At 33.5% G+C, this 19,951-nt stretch overlaps 1 protein-coding gene across 1 annotated transcript in view; it reads left to right on the top strand.

The window, feature by feature from the left end:
- Positions 1-19,951, top strand: part of LOC148947023 (phospholipid-transporting ATPase ABCA3-like) — a 513,909-nt gene that overhangs the window by 32,442 nt on the left and 461,516 nt on the right. The window contains exon 2 of the mRNA XM_089096491.1: positions 8,694-8,973. Within this exon, the coding sequence (XP_088952617.1) occupies positions 8,720-8,973 (254 nt within the window). The 5' untranslated portion in view covers positions 8,694-8,719. The remainder of the gene's footprint in view (positions 1-8,693; positions 8,974-19,951) is intronic.

Genomic DNA, 19,951 nt, shown 5'->3' with positions numbered 1-19,951 from the left:
TTCTTTAGGAAATATCAGCATTGATTTGTATTTAAATTCGCCACCTCAAAAATAGCTGCATCGCAATTCTTCATAAAAATCCAGTTCTTCATTTATAATAGGACCAGTATTTTGGAATTTGTTCTAATTTCTAGACGACTTTAGAGAAGTTCAAGACAAAAATTTACTTGGTACTTAAGTATCGACAAGCACACGAAAAATGTATTTAAGTATGTACTTAAAGTACTCTTAAAAATGTCTAAGTATGTATATAAGTACATGGAACTGTACGTAAGTACGTACTTAATTAGATGTATTTAAGTACTGACCAAAAACTGGCGTAAACATAGCCTCTACTTGTCAGCTTACAAAAGAAATGATGCAGCTTAGTCAAATATCGTAGATATAAAAATACACTAACAAGCCTTTTGCGTCGTGGTAAGGAAAATTAATTTTCACGTAAATTTGCTGAGTGTAAGGGTAACCAAAGAAAAGTTTGGTCTGTCATCCATGAGTCAATATTGAAACGTAAACAAGAGTCTAGCTTACGAAATCTGTTAAAAACTGATTTAAGAGTCAGTGGATCCAAGGGGGCCAAAATATTCAAAATAAGGGACAGGAGGGAGGGGGCGGGCAAAGGGACATTTCAGAAATATCTTCCCATGCCATAACGTGTCCTCTAAAGTCGATTCTGATGTTTGTTGTGCTCTATGTCTTAGCGCTTTAGAAATATTTAAAAATACTTTTACTAGACTTTTACCAAGGACATTAAATCTGGTTCAGACTTTTACCATGGACATTAAATATCCTCCAAACTTACCAAGGACATTAAATCTTGTCCAGACTTTTACCAAGGACATTAAGTCTCCTTCTGAGGGTTTTACCAAGGACATTAAATCTCATCCAGACTTTTACCAAAGACATTAATTCTTATCCAAGCTTTTACCAAGGACATTAAATCTCGACCAGACTTATATCAAGGACATTAAATCTCGACCAGGCTTTTACCAAGGACATTAAATCTCGTCTAGGTTTTTACCAAGGACATTAAATCTTGTCCAGACCTTTACCAAAGGATATTAAATAATCTCGTCCAGACTTTTACCAAGCACTTTAAATCTCCATCCCAGGCTTTTATCAAGGACATTAAATCTCGGTCAGGCTTTTACAAAGGACATTAAATCTGGTTCAGACTTTTACCATGGACATTAAATATCCTCCAAACTTACCAAGGACATTAAATCTTGTCCAGACTTTTACCAAGGACATTAAGTCTCCTTCTGAGGGTTTTACCAAGGACATTAAATCTCAACCGGACTTTTACCAAGGACATTAAATCTCGTTCAGGCTTTTACCAAGGACATTAAAACTCGACCAGACTTTTACCAAGGACATTAAATCACGACCAGACTTTTACCAAGGTCATTAAATCACGTCTAGGCTTTTACCATGGACATTAAATCTTGACCAGACTTTTACCAAAGGATATTAAATAATCTCGTCCAGACTTTTACCAAGCACTTTAAATCTCCATCCCAGGCTTTTATCAAGGACATTAAATCTCGGTCAGGCTTTTACAAAGGACATTAAATCTCGTCCAGACTTTTACCAAGTACATTAAATCTCCTTCCCAGGTTTTTACCAAGGACATTAAATCTCGTCCAGGCTTTTACGAAGGACATTAAATCTCGCCCAGTCTTTTACCAAGGACATTAAATCGTGTCCAGGCTTTTATCAAGAAAATTAAATCTTGTCCAGACTTTTACCAAGGACATTAAATCTCGTCCAGACCTTTACCAAAGGACATTAAATCTCGTCCAGGCTTTTACCAAGCACATTAAATCTCCTTCCCATTCAATCTCGTCCAGACTTTTACCAAGGACATTAGATCTCGTCCAGGCTTTTACCAAGGACATTAAATCGTGTCCAGGCTTTTATATTTGATTTTTTTATTAAAGTTGGGTTTTAATTTTTAAAAATAAGAACATCCATGTTTAAAATACATCTGATATTATTAATAATATTTGATTTTTTTTAATAATTGGGTACATTTTTGCCTATTTAAAAATAAAGTTAGGTTTTAGTTGTCAGAAATATGAATATTCCAGTTTAAAATACATATGATTTTATTAATAACATTTTTGTAGCTAGGTTTCTTAACCTTTCGTAGATGTGTGTTGCATGAAACTCATGATTTGGGATGTCTATTTTGCTATATTGGACCTTTCTGTGCTAGATTTCCTAACCTTTCGTATTTGCATGTCTGGTTTTATTAATAATATTTGATTTTCTAATCAATTTGGGTTTTAATTTTCAGAAATAAGAACATCCATGTTTAAAATACATCTGATTTTACTAATAATATTTGATTCCTTTTAATAACTACGTACTTTTTTGCAGTTTTTTCACATAAAGCTGGATTTTAGTTTTTGGAAATATGAACATCCCAGTTTAAAATACATCTTATTTTATTAATAACATTATCTTAGATAGCTTTCTTAACCTTTCGTAGATGTTTGTCTGGTTTTAATAATAATATTTGATTTTCTAATAAAGTTGGGTTTTAATTTTCAGAAATATGAACATCCATGTTTAAAACATTTGTTAGCATTAATAATATTTAATTTTTTTTAATAATTGGACACATTTTTTTTAACTCATTTTTGCATATTTTTAAAAATAAAGTTGGGTTTTAGTTTTCAGAAATGAGAATTTCCCAGTTTAAAATACATCGGATTTTATTAATAATATTCGATTTCTTTTAATAATCGGGTATATTTTGCATATTTTCAAAAATAAAGCTGAGGTTTAGTTTTCAGAAATATGAACATCCCAGTTTAAAATACATAACATTTTCTTAGCTGAGTTTCTTAACCTTTCTTAAATGTCTGTTGCATGAATTTCATGATTTGGGATTTCTAGTTTGCTATATTGGACCTTTCTGAGCTAGATCTCCTAACCTTTCGTATGTGTATGTCTGATTTTATGTATAATATTTGATTTTCTAATCAAGTTGGATTGAAATTTTCAGAAATAAGAACGTCCATGTTAAAAATACATCTGATTTCAGTAATAACATTTGATTTCTTCTATTAATTGGGAACATTTTTGTATATTTTCTTAATGAAATTGGGTTTTAGTTTTCAGAAATATGAAAATTCCAGTTTAAAAAACATCTGATTTTATTCATAGTATTTTCTTAACTAGGTTTCTTGACCTTTCATAGGTGAATGTCTAGTTTTATTAATAATATTTGATTTTCTTATAAAGTTGGGTTTTAATTTTCAGAAATATGAACATCGTTGTTTAATATATATCTGATTTTATTAATAATATTTGATTTCATTTAATAATTGGGTACATTTTTGCATGTTTTTTCAAATAAAGTTTGCTTTTAGTTTTCAGGGGGTTTTAGTTTTCAGAAATATGAACATCCCAGTTTAAAATACATCTGATTTTATTAATAAAATTTGATTTCTTTTAATAATTGGGTACATTTTTGCTTTTTTTTAGTAAAGTTGGCTTTTATTTTTCAGAAAAATGAACATCCCAGTTTAAATTACATCTGATTTTATTAATAATATTTGATTTCTTTTAATAATTGGGTACATTTTTGTATATTTTTCTTTAATAAAGTTGGGTTTTAGTTTTCAGAAATATGTACATCCCAGTTCAACATACATCTGATTCTCTTTATAACATTTTCTTAGCTATGTTTCTTAACATTTCGTAAGTCTATGTTTGATTTTATTAATAACATTGTTTTTTAGCTAGGTTTTTTAACCTTTCGTAGGTGTAGGTCTGATTTTATTAATAAAATTTTCTTAGCTAAGTTTCTTAACTTTTCTTAGGTGTATGTCTGGTTTTATTAAGGATATTTTATTTTCTGATCAACTTGGGTTTTAGATTTCAGAAATAAGAACATCCATGTTTAAAATACATCTGATTTTATTAATAATATTTGATTTCTATTTAATAATTGGATACATTTTTGCGTATTTTATTTAGTAAAGTTGGGTTTAGTTTTCGGAAATATGAACATCACAGTTTAAAATACATCTGATTTTATTAATAACATTTTCTTAGCTAGGTTTCTCAACCTTTCGTAGATATGTGGTGCATAAAACTCTTGATTTGGGATGTTTAGTTTGCTATTTTGGACTTTTCTGAGTTAGATTTCCTAACGTTTCGTAGGTGTATGTCTGGTTACCAGACATATACCTACGTATGTCATTATTAATAAAACCAGACACACACCTACGATACGCAAAAATATACCTAATTATTAAAGGAAATCAAATATTATTAATAAAATCAGATAAATTTGAACATGGATGTTCTTATTTCTAAAAATTAAAACTCAACTTGATTAGAAAATTAAATATTATTAAAAAGGCAGACGTACACCTGCGAATGGTTACGAAGTCTAGCTATTAAAAGTCCAAAATAGCAAACTATAAATCCTAAGTCATGAGTTTTATACAACACACATCTACGAAAGGTTAAGAAACCAAGCTAAGAAAATGTTATTAATAAAATTAGATGTATTTTAAACTGGGATGTTCATATTTCTGAAAACTACAACCCAGCTTTATCAAAAAATTATGCAAATATGTACCCAATTATTAAAAGGAAATTAAATATTATTAATAAAATCAGATGTATTTTAAACATAAAGGTTCTTATTTCTGAAAATTAAAACCCAACTTATTAGAAAATCAAACATTATTAATAAAACCTGACATACACCTACGGAAGGTTAAGAAACCTAGCTAAGAAAATGTTATTAATAAAATCAGATATACGTGTACGAAAGGTTAGGAGACCTAGCTTAGAAAAGTCCAAAATAGCAAACTCGACATCCCAAGTCATGAGTTTCAAGCAACACACATCAAAGATAGGTTATGAAACCTAGCTAAGAAAATGTTATTGATAGAATCAGATGTATTTTAAACTGGGATTTTCATATTTCTGAAAACTAAAACCCAACTTTATTTAAAAATCATGCAAAATTGTACCCAATTATTAAAAGAAATCAAATATTATTTACAAAATCAGATGTATTTTAAACTGGGATGTTCATATTTCTGAAAACTAAAACCCAACTTTATTTTAAAAAATATGCAAAAATGTACCCAATTATTAAAAGAAATCAAATATTATTAATAAAATCAGATGTATTTTAAACAATGATGTTCATATTTCTGAAAATTAAAACCCAACTTTATTACAAAATCAAATATTATTAATAAAACTTGACATACACCTATGGCAGGTCAAGGAACTTAGTTAAGAAAATTCAATGAATAAAATCAGATGTGTTTTATACTGGGATGTTCATATTTCAGAAAACTAAAACACATCTTCATTAAGAAAATCTGCATAAATGTACCCAATTAATAGAAGAAATCAAATGTTATTAATAAAATCAGATTTTTTTAAACATGGACTTTCTTATATCTGAAAATTAAAATCCAACTTGATTAGAAAATCAAATATTATAAATAAAACAAGACATACACCTATGAAAGGTTAGGAAATCTAGCTCAGAAAAGTCCAAAATAGCAAACTAGACATCCCAAATCATGAGTTTCATGCAACATACATCTACGAAAGGTTAAGAAACTTAGCTAAGAAATGTTATGTATTTTAAACTGGGATGTTCATACGACTACTTCTGAAAACTAAAACCCAACTGAATTAAAAAAAATTTGCAAAAATGTACCCAATCATTAAAAGAAATCAAATATTATTAAATAAACCAGATATAATTTAAAATGGGATGTTCATTTTTCTGAAAACCAAAACCCAACTATATTAAAAATATATGCAAAAATGTACCCAATTATTAAAAGAAATAAAATATTATTAACAAAATCAGATGTATTTTAAACAATGATGTTCGTATTTCTGAAAATTAAAACCCAACTTTATTAGAAAATCAAATATTATTATTAAAACTAGACATACACCTATGAAAGGTCAAGAAACCTAGTTAAGAAAATGCTATTAATAAAATCAGATGTATTTTAAACTGGGTTGTTCATATTTCTGAAAACTAGATTCCAACTTCATTAAAATATTATACAAAAATGCATAAACAAATAAGTAGAGCAACAGGGAAATTTTTTATACAAGACAGTGGAACGCAACTTTAAATTAATATTTCGACCCTATATCCAAGGGCCGTCCTCAGGAAAACAGACGAAGAGAAGAGTCCTGGTTGAACTTTCTTGAAGTAATGATATTAGGGCTCTTTTAAAACATTTTTTTAAACAGTTTTAATGATTGAATTTTAATGTAAGTTTCTTTTATAGTGTTTTTATTCTCTTCGTCTGTTTTGCTGCGGACGGCCCTTGGATATAGGGTCGAAATATTCATTTAAAATTGCGTTCCACTGTCTTGTATAAAAAATTTTCCTGTTGTTCTACTTATTTGTTTATGATGGAAAGGCAGTGTGGTCTTCGTCGCTATTTACAAAAATGTACCCAATTAATAGAAGAAATCCAATGTTATTGGTAAAATCAGATGTATTTTACACCTGGACGTTCTTATTTCTAAAAATTAAAATCCAACTTGATTAGAAAATGAAATATTATAAATAAAACCAGAAATAGACATACGAAATCCAATCAATTATAACCAAATATAAACAATGATGTTCATATTTCTGAAAATTAAAACCCAACTTTATTAGAAAATCAAATATTATTATTAAAATTAGACATACACTTATGAAAGGTCAAGAAACCTAGTTAAGAAATTGCTCTTAATAAAATCAGATGTATTTTAAACTGGGATGTTCATTTTTCTGAAAGCTAGAACCCAACTTTATTAAAAAATTATTCAAAAATGTACCCAATTAATAGAAGATATCAAATGTTATTAATAAAATTAGATGTATTTTAAACCTGGACGTTCTTATTTCTGAAAATTAAAATCCAACTTGATTAGAAAATCAAATATTATAAATAAAAGCGAACATATACATACAAAAGGTTAGGAAATCTTGCTCAGAAAGATCCAATATAGCAAACTAGACATCCCAAATCATGAGTTTCGTGCAACACATTTACGAAAGGTTATGAAACCTAGCTAAGAAAATGTTACTATCAAAATCAGATGTATTTTAAACTGGGATGTTCATATTTCTGAAAACTAAAACCCAAATTTATTAACAAAATATGCAAAAATGTACCCAATTATGGAAAGAAATAAAATATTATTAAAACAAATCAGATGTATTTTAAACATGGATGTTCTTATTTATGGAAAATTAAAACCCAACTTTATTAGAAAATCAAATATTATTAATAAAACTTGACATACACCTACGAAAGGTTGGGAAATCTAGCTCAGGAAAGTCCAGAATAGCCAACTAGACATCCTAAATCATGAGTGTCATGCAACAAACATCTACGAAAGGTTAAGAAACCTAGCTAAGAAAATTTTATGAATAAAATAAGATTTATTTTAAACTGGAATGTTCATATTTCTGAAAACAAACCCAACTTTATTAAAAAAATATGCGTAAATGTACCCAATTATTAAAAGAAATCAAAAATTAGTAATAACATCTTATTTATTTTAAACATGTATGTTCTTATATCTGATAACTAAAACCCAAGTTGATTAGAAAATCAAATATTATTAATAAAACAGACATACACGTACGAAGGGTTAGGAAATCTAGCTCAGAAAAGTCCTAAACAGCAAACTGGGAGGATAGTTGCCCTCCAATTTGACTATTAAAAAGGGCCTCTTTGATTTTTCAATCGAACGAGTCTTTTTTAAAGTTTCTACGACAACGCCTTCTATAAAAACCCTACATGTCTCCGGGCCATAACTTATAACCCTTACCCTGAAGGCTATGGGTATTGTCCTCCTCAAAAACATAATTTCTATCTGGAAATCAACTAAGCTGAACGAAATGGCTACCTCAAAATTTTGAGTGGACTTGTTTGGGGGAATGAAAGGCGTCTGGGGGAGGGGGTTAGTTGCCTTCCAATCACTCTTGACTATTGAAAAGGGAACAAGACACTCCAATCTCCAATTGAATAAGCCCTTTTCGAAGTTTCTATTACAACTTCTTTGATACGAAGTGTCCTGCTCTAAAGGAAAATAAAATAATAAATGATATTTTGTGCCAACATCGTTCTTATATGCCCTCAGGGCATAACTTAAAAACCTTGCCCCGTGGGTTGTGGGGAGTGTCCTTCTCAAAAATATATTTTCTATCTGTAAGTAAAGTGCGCTGACCAAATTGGCTATCTCAAAATTTGATTGGATGTGTTTGGGGGAATGATAAGCGTGGGGGAGGGGGCCCTTTGCCCTCCAATCACTTGTGACTATTAAAAAAGGCACTAGACACTCCGATATCCAACCGAATGAGGCCTTTTCGAAGTTTCTACGACTGCTCCTTCGATACGAAGTGCCCGGATATGGAGGAAAAATAGACATTGTGCCCTTATCATTCTTTACTTAGGCAGCGCTATTGCGTTGCCTATGATAAATTGATTTTTGATTGATTGATGTACATTTTTCTTTCTGGTCTGTTTTTCATATATTTATAGCAGACTTATTTCAAATCTTAGAGTCAACCTTTTAAAAAAATTATCCTAACTGAAGAAGATTTGATCTTGTTCAAAGACTTTCTAGAATTCTTTTATAATTTTTCTGACACTATGAAAAAGTTTTTATATTTCTTGTTCTAGGGAGGCATTAACTTTCATTACTGAAAATGGAAATGCCTGAATTGGATTTATCCAAGTCCGAAATACTCAGTCACTCAAACGTCTTGAAAAAGTTCCGTCTGCTACTCTGGAAAAATTGTATTATACATTGGAGACATCCATCACAGACGGTGGCCGAGGTTCTAATACCTCTGTTTTTCTGCGTGATTTTTGTGGCTCTTAAGCCATTGAATGAAATCAAGGATATTGAAGCTACGACTTGGGAGCCTTTCACTGTTGAAGACCTACCCTATATTCCCATGTAAGTAATCAAGGTTTTTCTTTCGTGCATATGTAGACTGTCGCTATGTCAATTTGACGTGTCAATCATTCTGACAGATTAAAAATAAAAAATCACGACATGTTAAAGCCATTCAATATTTTCCCGTATTTTGCCTAGAACTCACCACCAGCTTTCTGCCTGCTTTCTTACTGTGTGATTTCAAAGTCACCACGAGCAAAAATCATTATTTTAGCTTTTTTTTGTATAGCTGTTGTAGTAGATGTTATAGTAGTAGCAGTAAAAGCAGCAGTGGTAATTTTTTTTCGATAAAATAAAAGTTCAAAATAGGGATAAAATCCTTTTTAATAGACAGTGTATAATAAATTTCACAAAAAATATTAGATATTTCGGTCACATATATAATGACCGTCATCAGTAGTAAAACTAAACTAAAACAATTTAAAACAAAAGTTTATATACTAAATCAAATAAAACTACATATTGTTTAAATCTCTAATTATTTTCAAAGCAAAGGCGGAAGCTAGCCTCCTTGACCTTCTTGGATTCGGTTCATTAGCGTTCAATGATATAACATTTGGACAAAGGTGAACTACATTGGGTGAATTGAACTTTACTCTGTCAGATTTTAATTAATTATCATAGATAGAGTTCAGCCCATATTCACTTGTATCCCGATTCAAAGCATTATTCTTGAATAAGATTTTTTTATATCAAGAGTTTCACGAAAATTTTGCTTTAAACCCCGCTTCCCAGAAATCAAAGAGACATTCTCGAACAAAATAAAATAGTCTGGAGAATTAAACATATATTTTGAAAGGGCTGAAGTAAAGTCTTAAAACTTAGAATCTTGCTTTAAAGCCGAAGAAATAGAATCTTTATGCTGTAATAATCTCATTTCCAAACTCTGGTTAGTACGTCCCACATATGAGCTTCCGCAAGTACATGGGATCTGATAAACCCCACTTTGTTGCCCCAATGATGTTAGGTCCTTCCCAGAATCTAGAAAACTACCCAAAGTTTTATTACTCTTGAAAGCAACCCTTATACCATTGCTTTGTAAAATTCATTTAAGTTTTTCACTTAGCCCGGGTACATATGGCAAGGAACAAAAAACATCCTTATCCCGAGTTGTCTCCAAAACTTCCTTAGAAATCTCTAGAAACCTTTTTCTTCTTATTGAAAAAGTCTGGTTAATTAACCATTCTGGATACATGTTGCTTATTAGTATTTTACTTAGAAATGACTCTTGCTCAACAAATTTTGGAGAGCAAATACTAAAGATCCGATCAGTTAAAGAAATGATCAAACCAATTTTTACTTGGCGAGCGTGACCGGAACTATAAGACAAAAATCTATTGTTATTTGTCGGTTTTCTGTAAATTTTAAAAACGAGACTATTTTGAAGAAGATCAAGAAAAGGAAGTTTCCCATTCTCCTCCAATTCAACAGTAAACTTTAAATCCCCCCTAAACGTAATTATCTACGTAATTTTTTTTTAAGTAGCATGTACATGTTACGTAGTGATAAATTGATCTTACTCTTTAAGTATTCTCTGAAAGCTCCAACTTAATACCTAGATATTTTCTTGAGATACTCCCTTTGACAATTTTTATGCAGGCTGGTTTTTGAAAACACAAAGCAGTGTAGTTAAAAAACAATTTATTCTCTGTGGTCAATTACAGAGTGCCACGGCCCGTGATATGCCGTGGAGCATCACAATCTAACAATGAAATGGTAAGTCCCACTGTTCAAATTAAAACATCGGTCAGGATATTCAATCATCTGAAAAGTCTTTAGTAAAGATGACCGGTGCCCCAGGGTACCATGGACCAGTTGCAGAGTGCCACGAGCCATCAAAACAAACACTACTGGGAATTTTAGTTTTAGCTTAAACGTTCTGTTTTAGTTTATACGGTTTATTTGGTTATTTTGGTCAGAAGAAACGCTGTTGGGAATTTTTGTTTAAGTTTAAATGTCAATTTCGGGTTATACGGTTATGTTTTGTCAGAAGAATCGCTATGGGAATTTTTGTTTAAGTTTAAATGGTCAGTTTTAGTTTATACGCCATATACCTGGTATTGTCCGATTGTAAAGGGTCTCGGACCAAATCGGAAGCGAGTACAAGATTTATCGCCCAAAAGATGTGGTTAGAAATATAACTAAAAAAATGAACATGCTTAATACAACCAAAATTAATGAAAACAATATTAACATTGACGTTTTTTGGCTGCAATAGGTACTGGGTTAATTATTGTATTGACAAGAAAAACTGGTTTTTGATTATTTTAGTAGTAGAAGTAGAACTCGATGTTTCAACTCGATTTCACCCCTCCCGATATGCCAGGACCACTGGTTTGATATTATTACCCATAGCGGAAAAAAATGAACGTGTGAAATAGGAACAAACGTACACTAATAAATAAATCTAATAAGATTGACGCCATGTTTGGCTTCAACAGGTACCGGATGAAAAGTGATAATGGAAGCCTTGCTGGTTTTTTATTGTTTTCGGAAGTAAAAGTAGAACTCCCTGTTTCAACTCGAAGTAACTTCTCCAAAAATTAATAAGACCACAACTTATAAGATCACAGGTTTGATTACCTTTAGCAGAAAAAAACTTGCTTAATTCAAATAATAATTTTTTTTTTTTACATTGACGCCATGTTTGCCTGCAGTAAGTCCTGGAGATAAAAAATGGCAAGAGTGAAAAATGGCTTGCGGGTTTTTGATTATTTTTCTAATAGACGTAGAACTCGCTGTTTCAACGCAAAGAAACCCCTCCAAAAATGCTAGAACTACTGGTTTGATATGATTACCCTTAGTAGAAAATGAAAAGAACATTGACGCATGTTTGCTTGCAATAGGTACTGGGGATCAAAAATGTCAATGAAAAATGGCGATGGAAGCCTAGCTGATTTTGATTATTTTTGGCATTAGAAGTAGAACTCACTGTTTTAAGCCGTAGTAACTTCTCCCAAAATGCAAGGACTACTGGTTTTGATATGACTACCTATTGCAGAAAAACAAAACATGCGTAATACAATTAAAAACAAATACAAAATTAATAACCTTGACGCATATTTGCCTGCAATAGGTACTGCGGATGAAAAATAGCGAGGAAGGCTTAGTTGTTTTTTACAATTTTTGCAAGTAGAAGTAGAACTCGCTGCTTCAATCCGAAGTAACCTCTCTCCAAATTCTAGAACCACTGGTTTCATATGATTACCATTAGCAGAAAATGAAACAAAAATAAATAAATAAAAATGCGTAAGACAAACAAAACAACTTAAAAATAATAACATTGACGCCACGTTTACCTACAATAGGTCCGCGGGATGAAAAATGGTGAGGGAGGCTTAGCTGCTTTTAATAATTTTTGCCAGTAGAAGTAGAACTTGGTTTTGAAGCCGAAGTAACCTCTCCCGTGCTTTAAGTGGAGTTTGGGGAAACAAATAGCGAACTTTAGCGATGGAAGCCAGAAAAAAAATAAAAGAGTTTAATGCAAACAAAACAACTAAAAAATAATAACATTGACGCCAAGTTTACCTGCAATTGGTCTGGTTGATGAAAAATGGTGAGGGAGGCTTAGCTGCTTTTAATAATTTTTGCCAGTAGAAGTAGAACTTGGTTTTTGAAGCCGAAGTAACTTCTCCTGTGCTTTAATTCGATTTTGGGGAAAAACTTGTGGAGTCTAGCGATGGAAGCCAGAAAAAAAATGTGTGTAATACAAAAAATAATAACTTAAAAATAATAACATCGATGCCATTTTTACCTACAGCAAGTCTGGGAGATGAAAAATGGCGAGGGAGGCTTAGCTGCTTTTGATAATTTTTACCAGTAGAAGTAGAACTTGATTTTTGAAGCCGGAGTAACCTTCTCCCGTGCTTTAAGTGGAGTTGGAGAAAAACGAAAGGAAAATATGGGGAATAACACTGGATCTTCAGAAATAACTTTCAAAGAAACAATAAGTTGAATCAATTTCATTCAGTTTTAAATTTAGGATTGGTAACTACCTAGTGAAATCATTTTCAAAATGATGCTTACGTAATACCTCATTGACTTCAATACCTAACCAAGCCTGTCCTTGTCTAGCTCACGTCAAACAATTAATAGCAACGGACTTTAAAATTCCTTATCTCTTTAATCACCACATGAAAGTATCACCTGTTAACATCCCCTGTTAAATTCCCATAAAAGCTTGCTTCATAATTTAGATTGGTAGATTTATTTGAAAAACCACCCTTGAAGTCGTTCCGGTGCTTCCTTTTGTTGACTCTAAAAACTAGGTCTTCCATCCTAATGTCATTTCGAGACTTGTTTCGTTTTCATGTCTCCTCTGAATTTCACTAAAACAACTAAACGTCTTAATCGAGAGGGTTCCACGAAGTTGTGTGATTTGCATATGTAAACATTAACAACTGCGGCTAATACCTCATGTCTCTTTGTTGCTTTTCAAATTTGTTACTTAATCTATTCCACTTTTCCCTATGGCAACGGACATATGCAAACATTATCCCCTCTAAACTATTACGTAACAACCATGTGTGCTTAATACATCAACAATAAACTGCTGGGTGGTAGGGCGCGCAGTGGCCGGATCTGGTGGCTAGGGTTTCACGGACGGAACAATGCCCCCTCAATATTGAAGATATAACCCTGCTGCCAATGAAACGCGTGCCGAATAGGATTAAAGGGGATAGAATCGAACTTGTTTACTTTATAAATGAGCATTTCAAAGTGAATTAATATGGCTAATGACCGATATCAAGTCCGTTCATTTTTGAATTAAAATCAAGGTGGCATAAGCCTTTTTATGAATTGTATAGAAAATGATGTCATTTCACTTGCTAATAGATAGTCTATCATTCTTCCTAGGGCAGAACTAGTGCTGATGAGCATGAGGTAAGGGTAATTCAAGTAGTTTTTCATTTCTGTGAGCCATTTGATGGCAATTAAAGACACCAAATAGAACGGTTTTCTTAAATTTTTCGACTGAATACCTCCACTGGAATTGCAGGCAATTGGGTAACTTAGATTGTTCACGCTATATGAGTTTTGCGTACTGGAAAGCCCACTGGTAAATTGTAATGAAAATGACCGATATTTTTGGATTGACTCATAACAATAATGTCCACTGGACTTGAGTGGAAAATGGGGGACTGAATTCACTTGGAATCACAAGAAAACAAGCGACATAAGCTTATTAGGACCCGTCAGCCTAGAGTTTTAGATGGGCTAGTGAATGTTAAGACTGAAAAATGGCACATAATTACTCTGGTGTCGCAGGCGAATGGGTAGACCTATGGTTTTCATACTATTGGGGTAAATGGTATAGGCAGGGTAAGTGGCGAGAGTAGTTATGACTCTGTCTGTTGAATGAGGATAACCAACTCATTCACCGAGTGAAAAATTGACGTCAATAAAGAAAATGGTATTGGTGTTTGCACCTGTATGTGAGCTTAAAACAAAGCTGTTTAATTAATAAACACTGGTTCAAATACATTTTTTTATTTAGGCTATTGGCCTGGGAATCACTGTCCATCATCTGAGTAAAGTAATTACCAAGTGTGACAACCAAAGGCCAGGCCGCTCTCTGAAATATCTAATGGGTTCTGACAGGATAATCATGCATTACCTTTTTCACTGTATCTTTCAGCTCGTGAAAGTAGTATCCTATCGATTACTATCGCAAGTGATTGCTTAATATGCCTTACTACGGGCAGTCATCTATTACTACAGGCTGTACATTGCTTACCAGACAGGTTTCTATGGGTCAATATCATAACTAAAGACCTTGGTATAACGTGTTCAAAGGTTTATTGAGCCTTCTGTAAAAAACACTGGTTTCATCCGGAGGTCATATAATCGTGTTTTTTTGTATAAATTAAGGTACAATTAGTTTTTCTAGATTCGTTTGAAAAACAACTTGAATAGATAGCCATTTTTGTTAAATTTATTTGTATTGAAATGGAGAATTCGAAAAGGATCCTGGTGAGTGTTTTTTTTTATTTGAGACTGGTTTCGTTATAATACTCTTTTCGTTGAGACTCTTTTAACTATCTGTCATCTGGGTTTCTCACAGACAGTGAACTGGTGTAATTTCCTAACTCAAATTTACATGTTTTGTAACAGCTGTTCAGCTACACCGTAATTTCGCTAAAAAAGGTTCTTATCTAGCTTGCAAAAATATCTCATACGTTCATAATTGAAAAAAGACATACAATTTTTTTTCTTTTATCCTGTGTGGGCTTTCGTATTGTGGAGAGAGGTGAGGATTATTAATATTCAGAAAAAAACTGGGTGGCACTAATACATGAAATTATGTTATTTATTTGCATATCATATTTTAAATATTGATATTTTAGGCTCCACCTAGGACTACTAAAATTCTTTTTCCTACGTGTTTAACCAAATTTGAAAGTATAACGGAAATAATTTATCCCCATAAGTTTTAATTCTGTTTTTTACAATATCGTTAATGTCTTGGGGTAAGCTTTTGTTTTTGGGAAGAGGAATGAGGATTTTTGTTATTCCGAAAAAATCCATGTGGAACTAATGCCCAAAATCGTGTTATTTTTATCCATATTATACTTTAAATATTGATGGCTTAGGTGCCACCTAGGGCTACTAGAATTCTTTCCTTTTTTACGAGTTTAAGCCTATAAGTTATCTGAGGGTGTTACCCGAGGGGAAAACTGAAAATTAATTTTTATACCAGAAGATTGGTGGTCAAATTCTTCCTGGAAAAAAAGCGACCAAAGCTCGATGCCGGGTCCGGCACCACTGATATGGACCTATTCAGATCATCGAACATGGCGAGGGGGAGTGTATTCGCCAACGCGACGCCATCTGATAGGCAGGGCATTTCTGATGAACTACCTGCAATTTCTGACGTAAGTGCCTTTATCAGATAGTTATGCATATTAGGTAATGGAGCAATTGTGGGTGGGGGGAAAGAGCTGGTGAGGGAAAAAAAAAACTTCGAAAAAACCTTTTTTCATTCTACATAAATGGAAATTTATAATAAGGCGGTTTTTTATTCAAGTTTATACTGACCTTACAGTTTCGCATCTCAAATTTCCTTCTTAATCAAGTTGATTGTGGTTTAACTTTTAGATTTGGCTGAGTTAAATTCAAATGTCTTGTTTAACTTGCTAGGATTATCTCCCTTCTCGTGCTGTGCGGGGTAGTCTATCTCTTGGCGCCATGGCCAATCTGACACGGAGCCTGTAGTAGTGATTGACTTACGTTCAGATACCCGTTTTTGTATTTTTTTTATCTTGCATTGCCATACGCTAGACATACATTTATCAAGGAATTAATTCAAGTTAAAAATAGTCATTTTCGGTCGCGAGTGTTTAAAAACTTTCTTCAAAGCTATAGTTCTCTAATTACGAGACAAGAACTGGCTTGGGATTCTTACGCTGCATATTCTTATTTTTTCCCTTAATATTTTTAAATCAAGTAGTTGTATGTGTGTTTAGGTGTGTTTTTGTGTGTATTAACTCATGGGCTAATTGTTGAAGAAGAAGAAGAAGTGGGGGCGGAGGGGGGCAATAAAATAAACTTTTCTATTTTACATAAACACCCATAGAGCTTATTAATAATTAATTTTTTGACCTTTAAAAAAAGTGTATATTGCACATGAAAAATAAATCCTGCTTTTATAGTCTGCATTATCGTCTCCATCTACATCAGCTTAAGGAGCATTTATTTTGCAGGAGCCTTCACCAATGGATTCTCTTGATAGTGTTGCAGTTAATGATAGTCTAGAATGGTAAAGGGCCTTTTCAAATAATTGTTTTGATGATATAGGTAGCTTGGAGGATCTAACTTGTGACATAGAGATGACTGAGGACCCGGAATAGGCAGAAGGGTTTATAAATGAATATTTGGTTGATATCCCTACAAGTGCATCTAAATTGGGTTCGCATGCTTATAGTTATAAAAATCAAATTGTGTCACAAGACAATGCAGGCAGGCTATATCAACTGTCCCCAAATACCGTGAAAGGTCTCTCAGTGAATTGCGTAATTTCACCCCACGCCCAACTAATGCAATTGAACAGACTGGTGGTGGTGGTGCTATTGAAGATTTTATGCCACCCCTTACTATTGAGGTTGATGAGAGTAGAGACAATGAGACATTACCCCCACATACATTTACACTACCAGATTTGTTCTTGTCTAACTCTGCCTTGCATCATACTAATGTCTACACGGCCGTTTTCGGTGACCCCTTTAATTCTTTAATATCAGAGGGTATAGTAGCAGACCCCCTGGCTGCCACACATTCCTATGTTTACAAGATCCGAGCCCTTCTTGAACAACAGATGGGGGTGTGGGGAGGGAGGTAGAGTTTAAAAGCATCAATAGTAAAAATATATTTTTTAAATGAAAATGCGTGCAAACTCCATTAAAAATACTTAGATAGAGAGATGTTAGTAATTTGCCCGCATTTGGAAAATTATGAGGAGTTTTTTTTCAGATTGGGCAAACACCATCGTAATTAAACTGGACAATTATAATGAGGGAGGTAGTGGGTCGGATGTTCTATTTATTGAGAATTTAATTAAGCGTTAATATTTGTAGATTGAAAAAACATTTTATTTTAAGAAGGGGTAGTGGGAATATTGAATTTAAATATCATTCTGATTTAGAGGTTTGTAGAGGAATACAACGAATCTTTTTCGATATTAGGTTACAGTGTTTTAAGTATGCATTTTCGATTGTGGCCTTTAAACCCCTGCGTGGTAATGCCTTTAAGGAAAAGTTGGATGCATTAGCAGCTTATGGGGATGGGTCAAAGTCTCTTAAAGTAGGTTAAAATTGTTTAAATGGTCAATTTCCCGTAATACTTAACAGGGATGGATATTTTTGAGCGGGCTAATGAACATTTAAAGATTGGTGGTACGGTGTTACAATATGAAACAGAATTTGAAGAGGGTCAGTGTTCTGATGAAAACGGTGTATTATTTCCTGTCGGGGCTCCGTGTATTGAATCTGAAGCATTGGGTTTGGCTTATATTCACGCCTCCTTCAGAGCCTTATTCAATTGGACATTTTAATCCAATTACAGATATTAGCAGGGATTTATTTGAGGGTCAAGGAGGGCGTGGGGGTGTTTGCTACTATCGTCCAACATACCTCTCAATATTTCGTAGTGATTTGAAGTTGTAGCATCACGTGAAACACTGTATTATGGATACCAGGCTGTGGCTAAACTAACAGACGCGTACGACTCGTCAAATCCAAATTGTTTTAAAATACATGAAGCCATAGGGGTCTCTTACGCTCACGCGCAAAGTGATTCTAGTAATACTCTGCAAGTGCTGGATGTAGTTGAGTCGTTGGGGGGGGGGGGTGAAGACGTTATGCGCTCGGCATTGACCATTCTGATTAAAACAGCGAATGGCGCAACTTCTCGCCTACGTCAGACAAACTATAGTATGGTCGAATCATCAACAGATGACAAATTTGCCATTGAAAATCGTAAAGTATGTTGGGTTTGCAACGGAGAATTTGATGATGGTACTGGTAATGGGGGAAAAAGGAAGGTGATCGACCATGATCATTTATGGCAGGAATTTGCATCGGGAGGGAGTAACTAGATGGGTTGCTCGTCAATCGTGCAGTATAAACGTTAGACAGAATTATTTCGTACCGGTTTTAATACACAACTCTAATTATTATTTAAAGTTTATTTTACCGGCGTTGGCCCGCATTACCAAGGAAGGAGTTGTAGATAACGCATGGACAGATGGTTCTTTTTCTTATAATATCATATCAAAATCATCGAAGAAGCTACTGCTGCTTGAATTCATGTGGAAAACAGTAGACAAGGGTAACACTTGCGTTAATAAAATTCATTTTTTAGACTTTTTCAGTTTCTTCCCCAAGTCTAAGTCAATTGATTCAGGTACAGAAAAGTGACAATTTTGATAGTTTCCCCCTCCTTAAACAGCACTTTCTCGATGATGAAATGTACGATTTAGTAACGCGTAAGGGCATAGACGGTTATGATTACTACAACTCTACCTCGTGGATAGAAGAGGTGTCATTACCGCTTATCGAAGCATTTTACAATTCCCTTACGGACACCACTGGTGATTATGAATTTGCCAGGAAGGTTTTGGCAAAGGGTGGATGTAAAAATGGGTGGGATTTCTGTTAACTATGCTTGGCCAGTGATGTTTTGACTCTTTTGGACATTGTTTGCAAAAACACGGATAAAATATATGGAGAATTTAGGTATGTTTAGGGTATTATTTTTCCAATTCTCATCTGAAGATGGACTTGATTCTTAAAATCAGCAAAGACGAAATAGGGCTGACCACCGACGTGGATCAGCACCTGTTTGTAGACAGATCAATGAAGGGGTATGTTTTCACGGGGACCGTATCATGAAAACTGATCTGACGGGACAGCACACTGATGAAAAGTTCGATGCAGTTTTTAGGATATGAATTCCCTTTATCCGTCGGCGATGTCTCACTACCGTTTGCCGTGTGTCAATTACGCATTGCTTAAAGGTCCTTGTGCCTCGAATTTCCCGAACATTGCTACCGTTGAGGAGAATGGGGCGCAAGGAGGGTGTTTTGAAATTGACGGTGAAATACCCATGCATATGCATTACTATATAAAAGACTTTGTTTTCCCGTGCATAAATAGACCGTTGGGTAAGGACTCTCTGAGTTCATACAATTTATCTTTAGTAGAGGATGGTAGTATGCACTGGGTGCCTTCAAAGTAAAAACTTATTGCTGACTAACCCGAAACAGAATATCGTTGTTTATCATATGCTATTGAGAAGGATGGTGTCCAATGGATTAAAAAATACAAAGATTCATAGAGCCCTCCAGTTTGATCAAAAGCCCTATTTGACACCTTTGCCAGTAAACGTTCACAAGTGAAAACGAAGTTCAAAAGGAGATCTAAACTCATTTTGAACTCAGCCTTCGGTAAAATGTGCGAAAGCGTACGAAACGGAAGTCGCT

Source organism: Artemia sp. Qi Xiang Cuo, chromosome 11, assembly GCF_049724085.1.
Source record: "Artemia sp. Qi Xiang Cuo chromosome 11, ASM4972408v1, whole genome shotgun sequence".
Classification (NCBI taxonomy): Eukaryota; Metazoa; Arthropoda; class Branchiopoda; order Anostraca; family Artemiidae; genus Artemia; species Artemia sp. Qi Xiang Cuo.
Note: the sequence above shows the minus strand (reverse complement) of the source record. Positions and strands in the feature narration are given on the sequence as shown.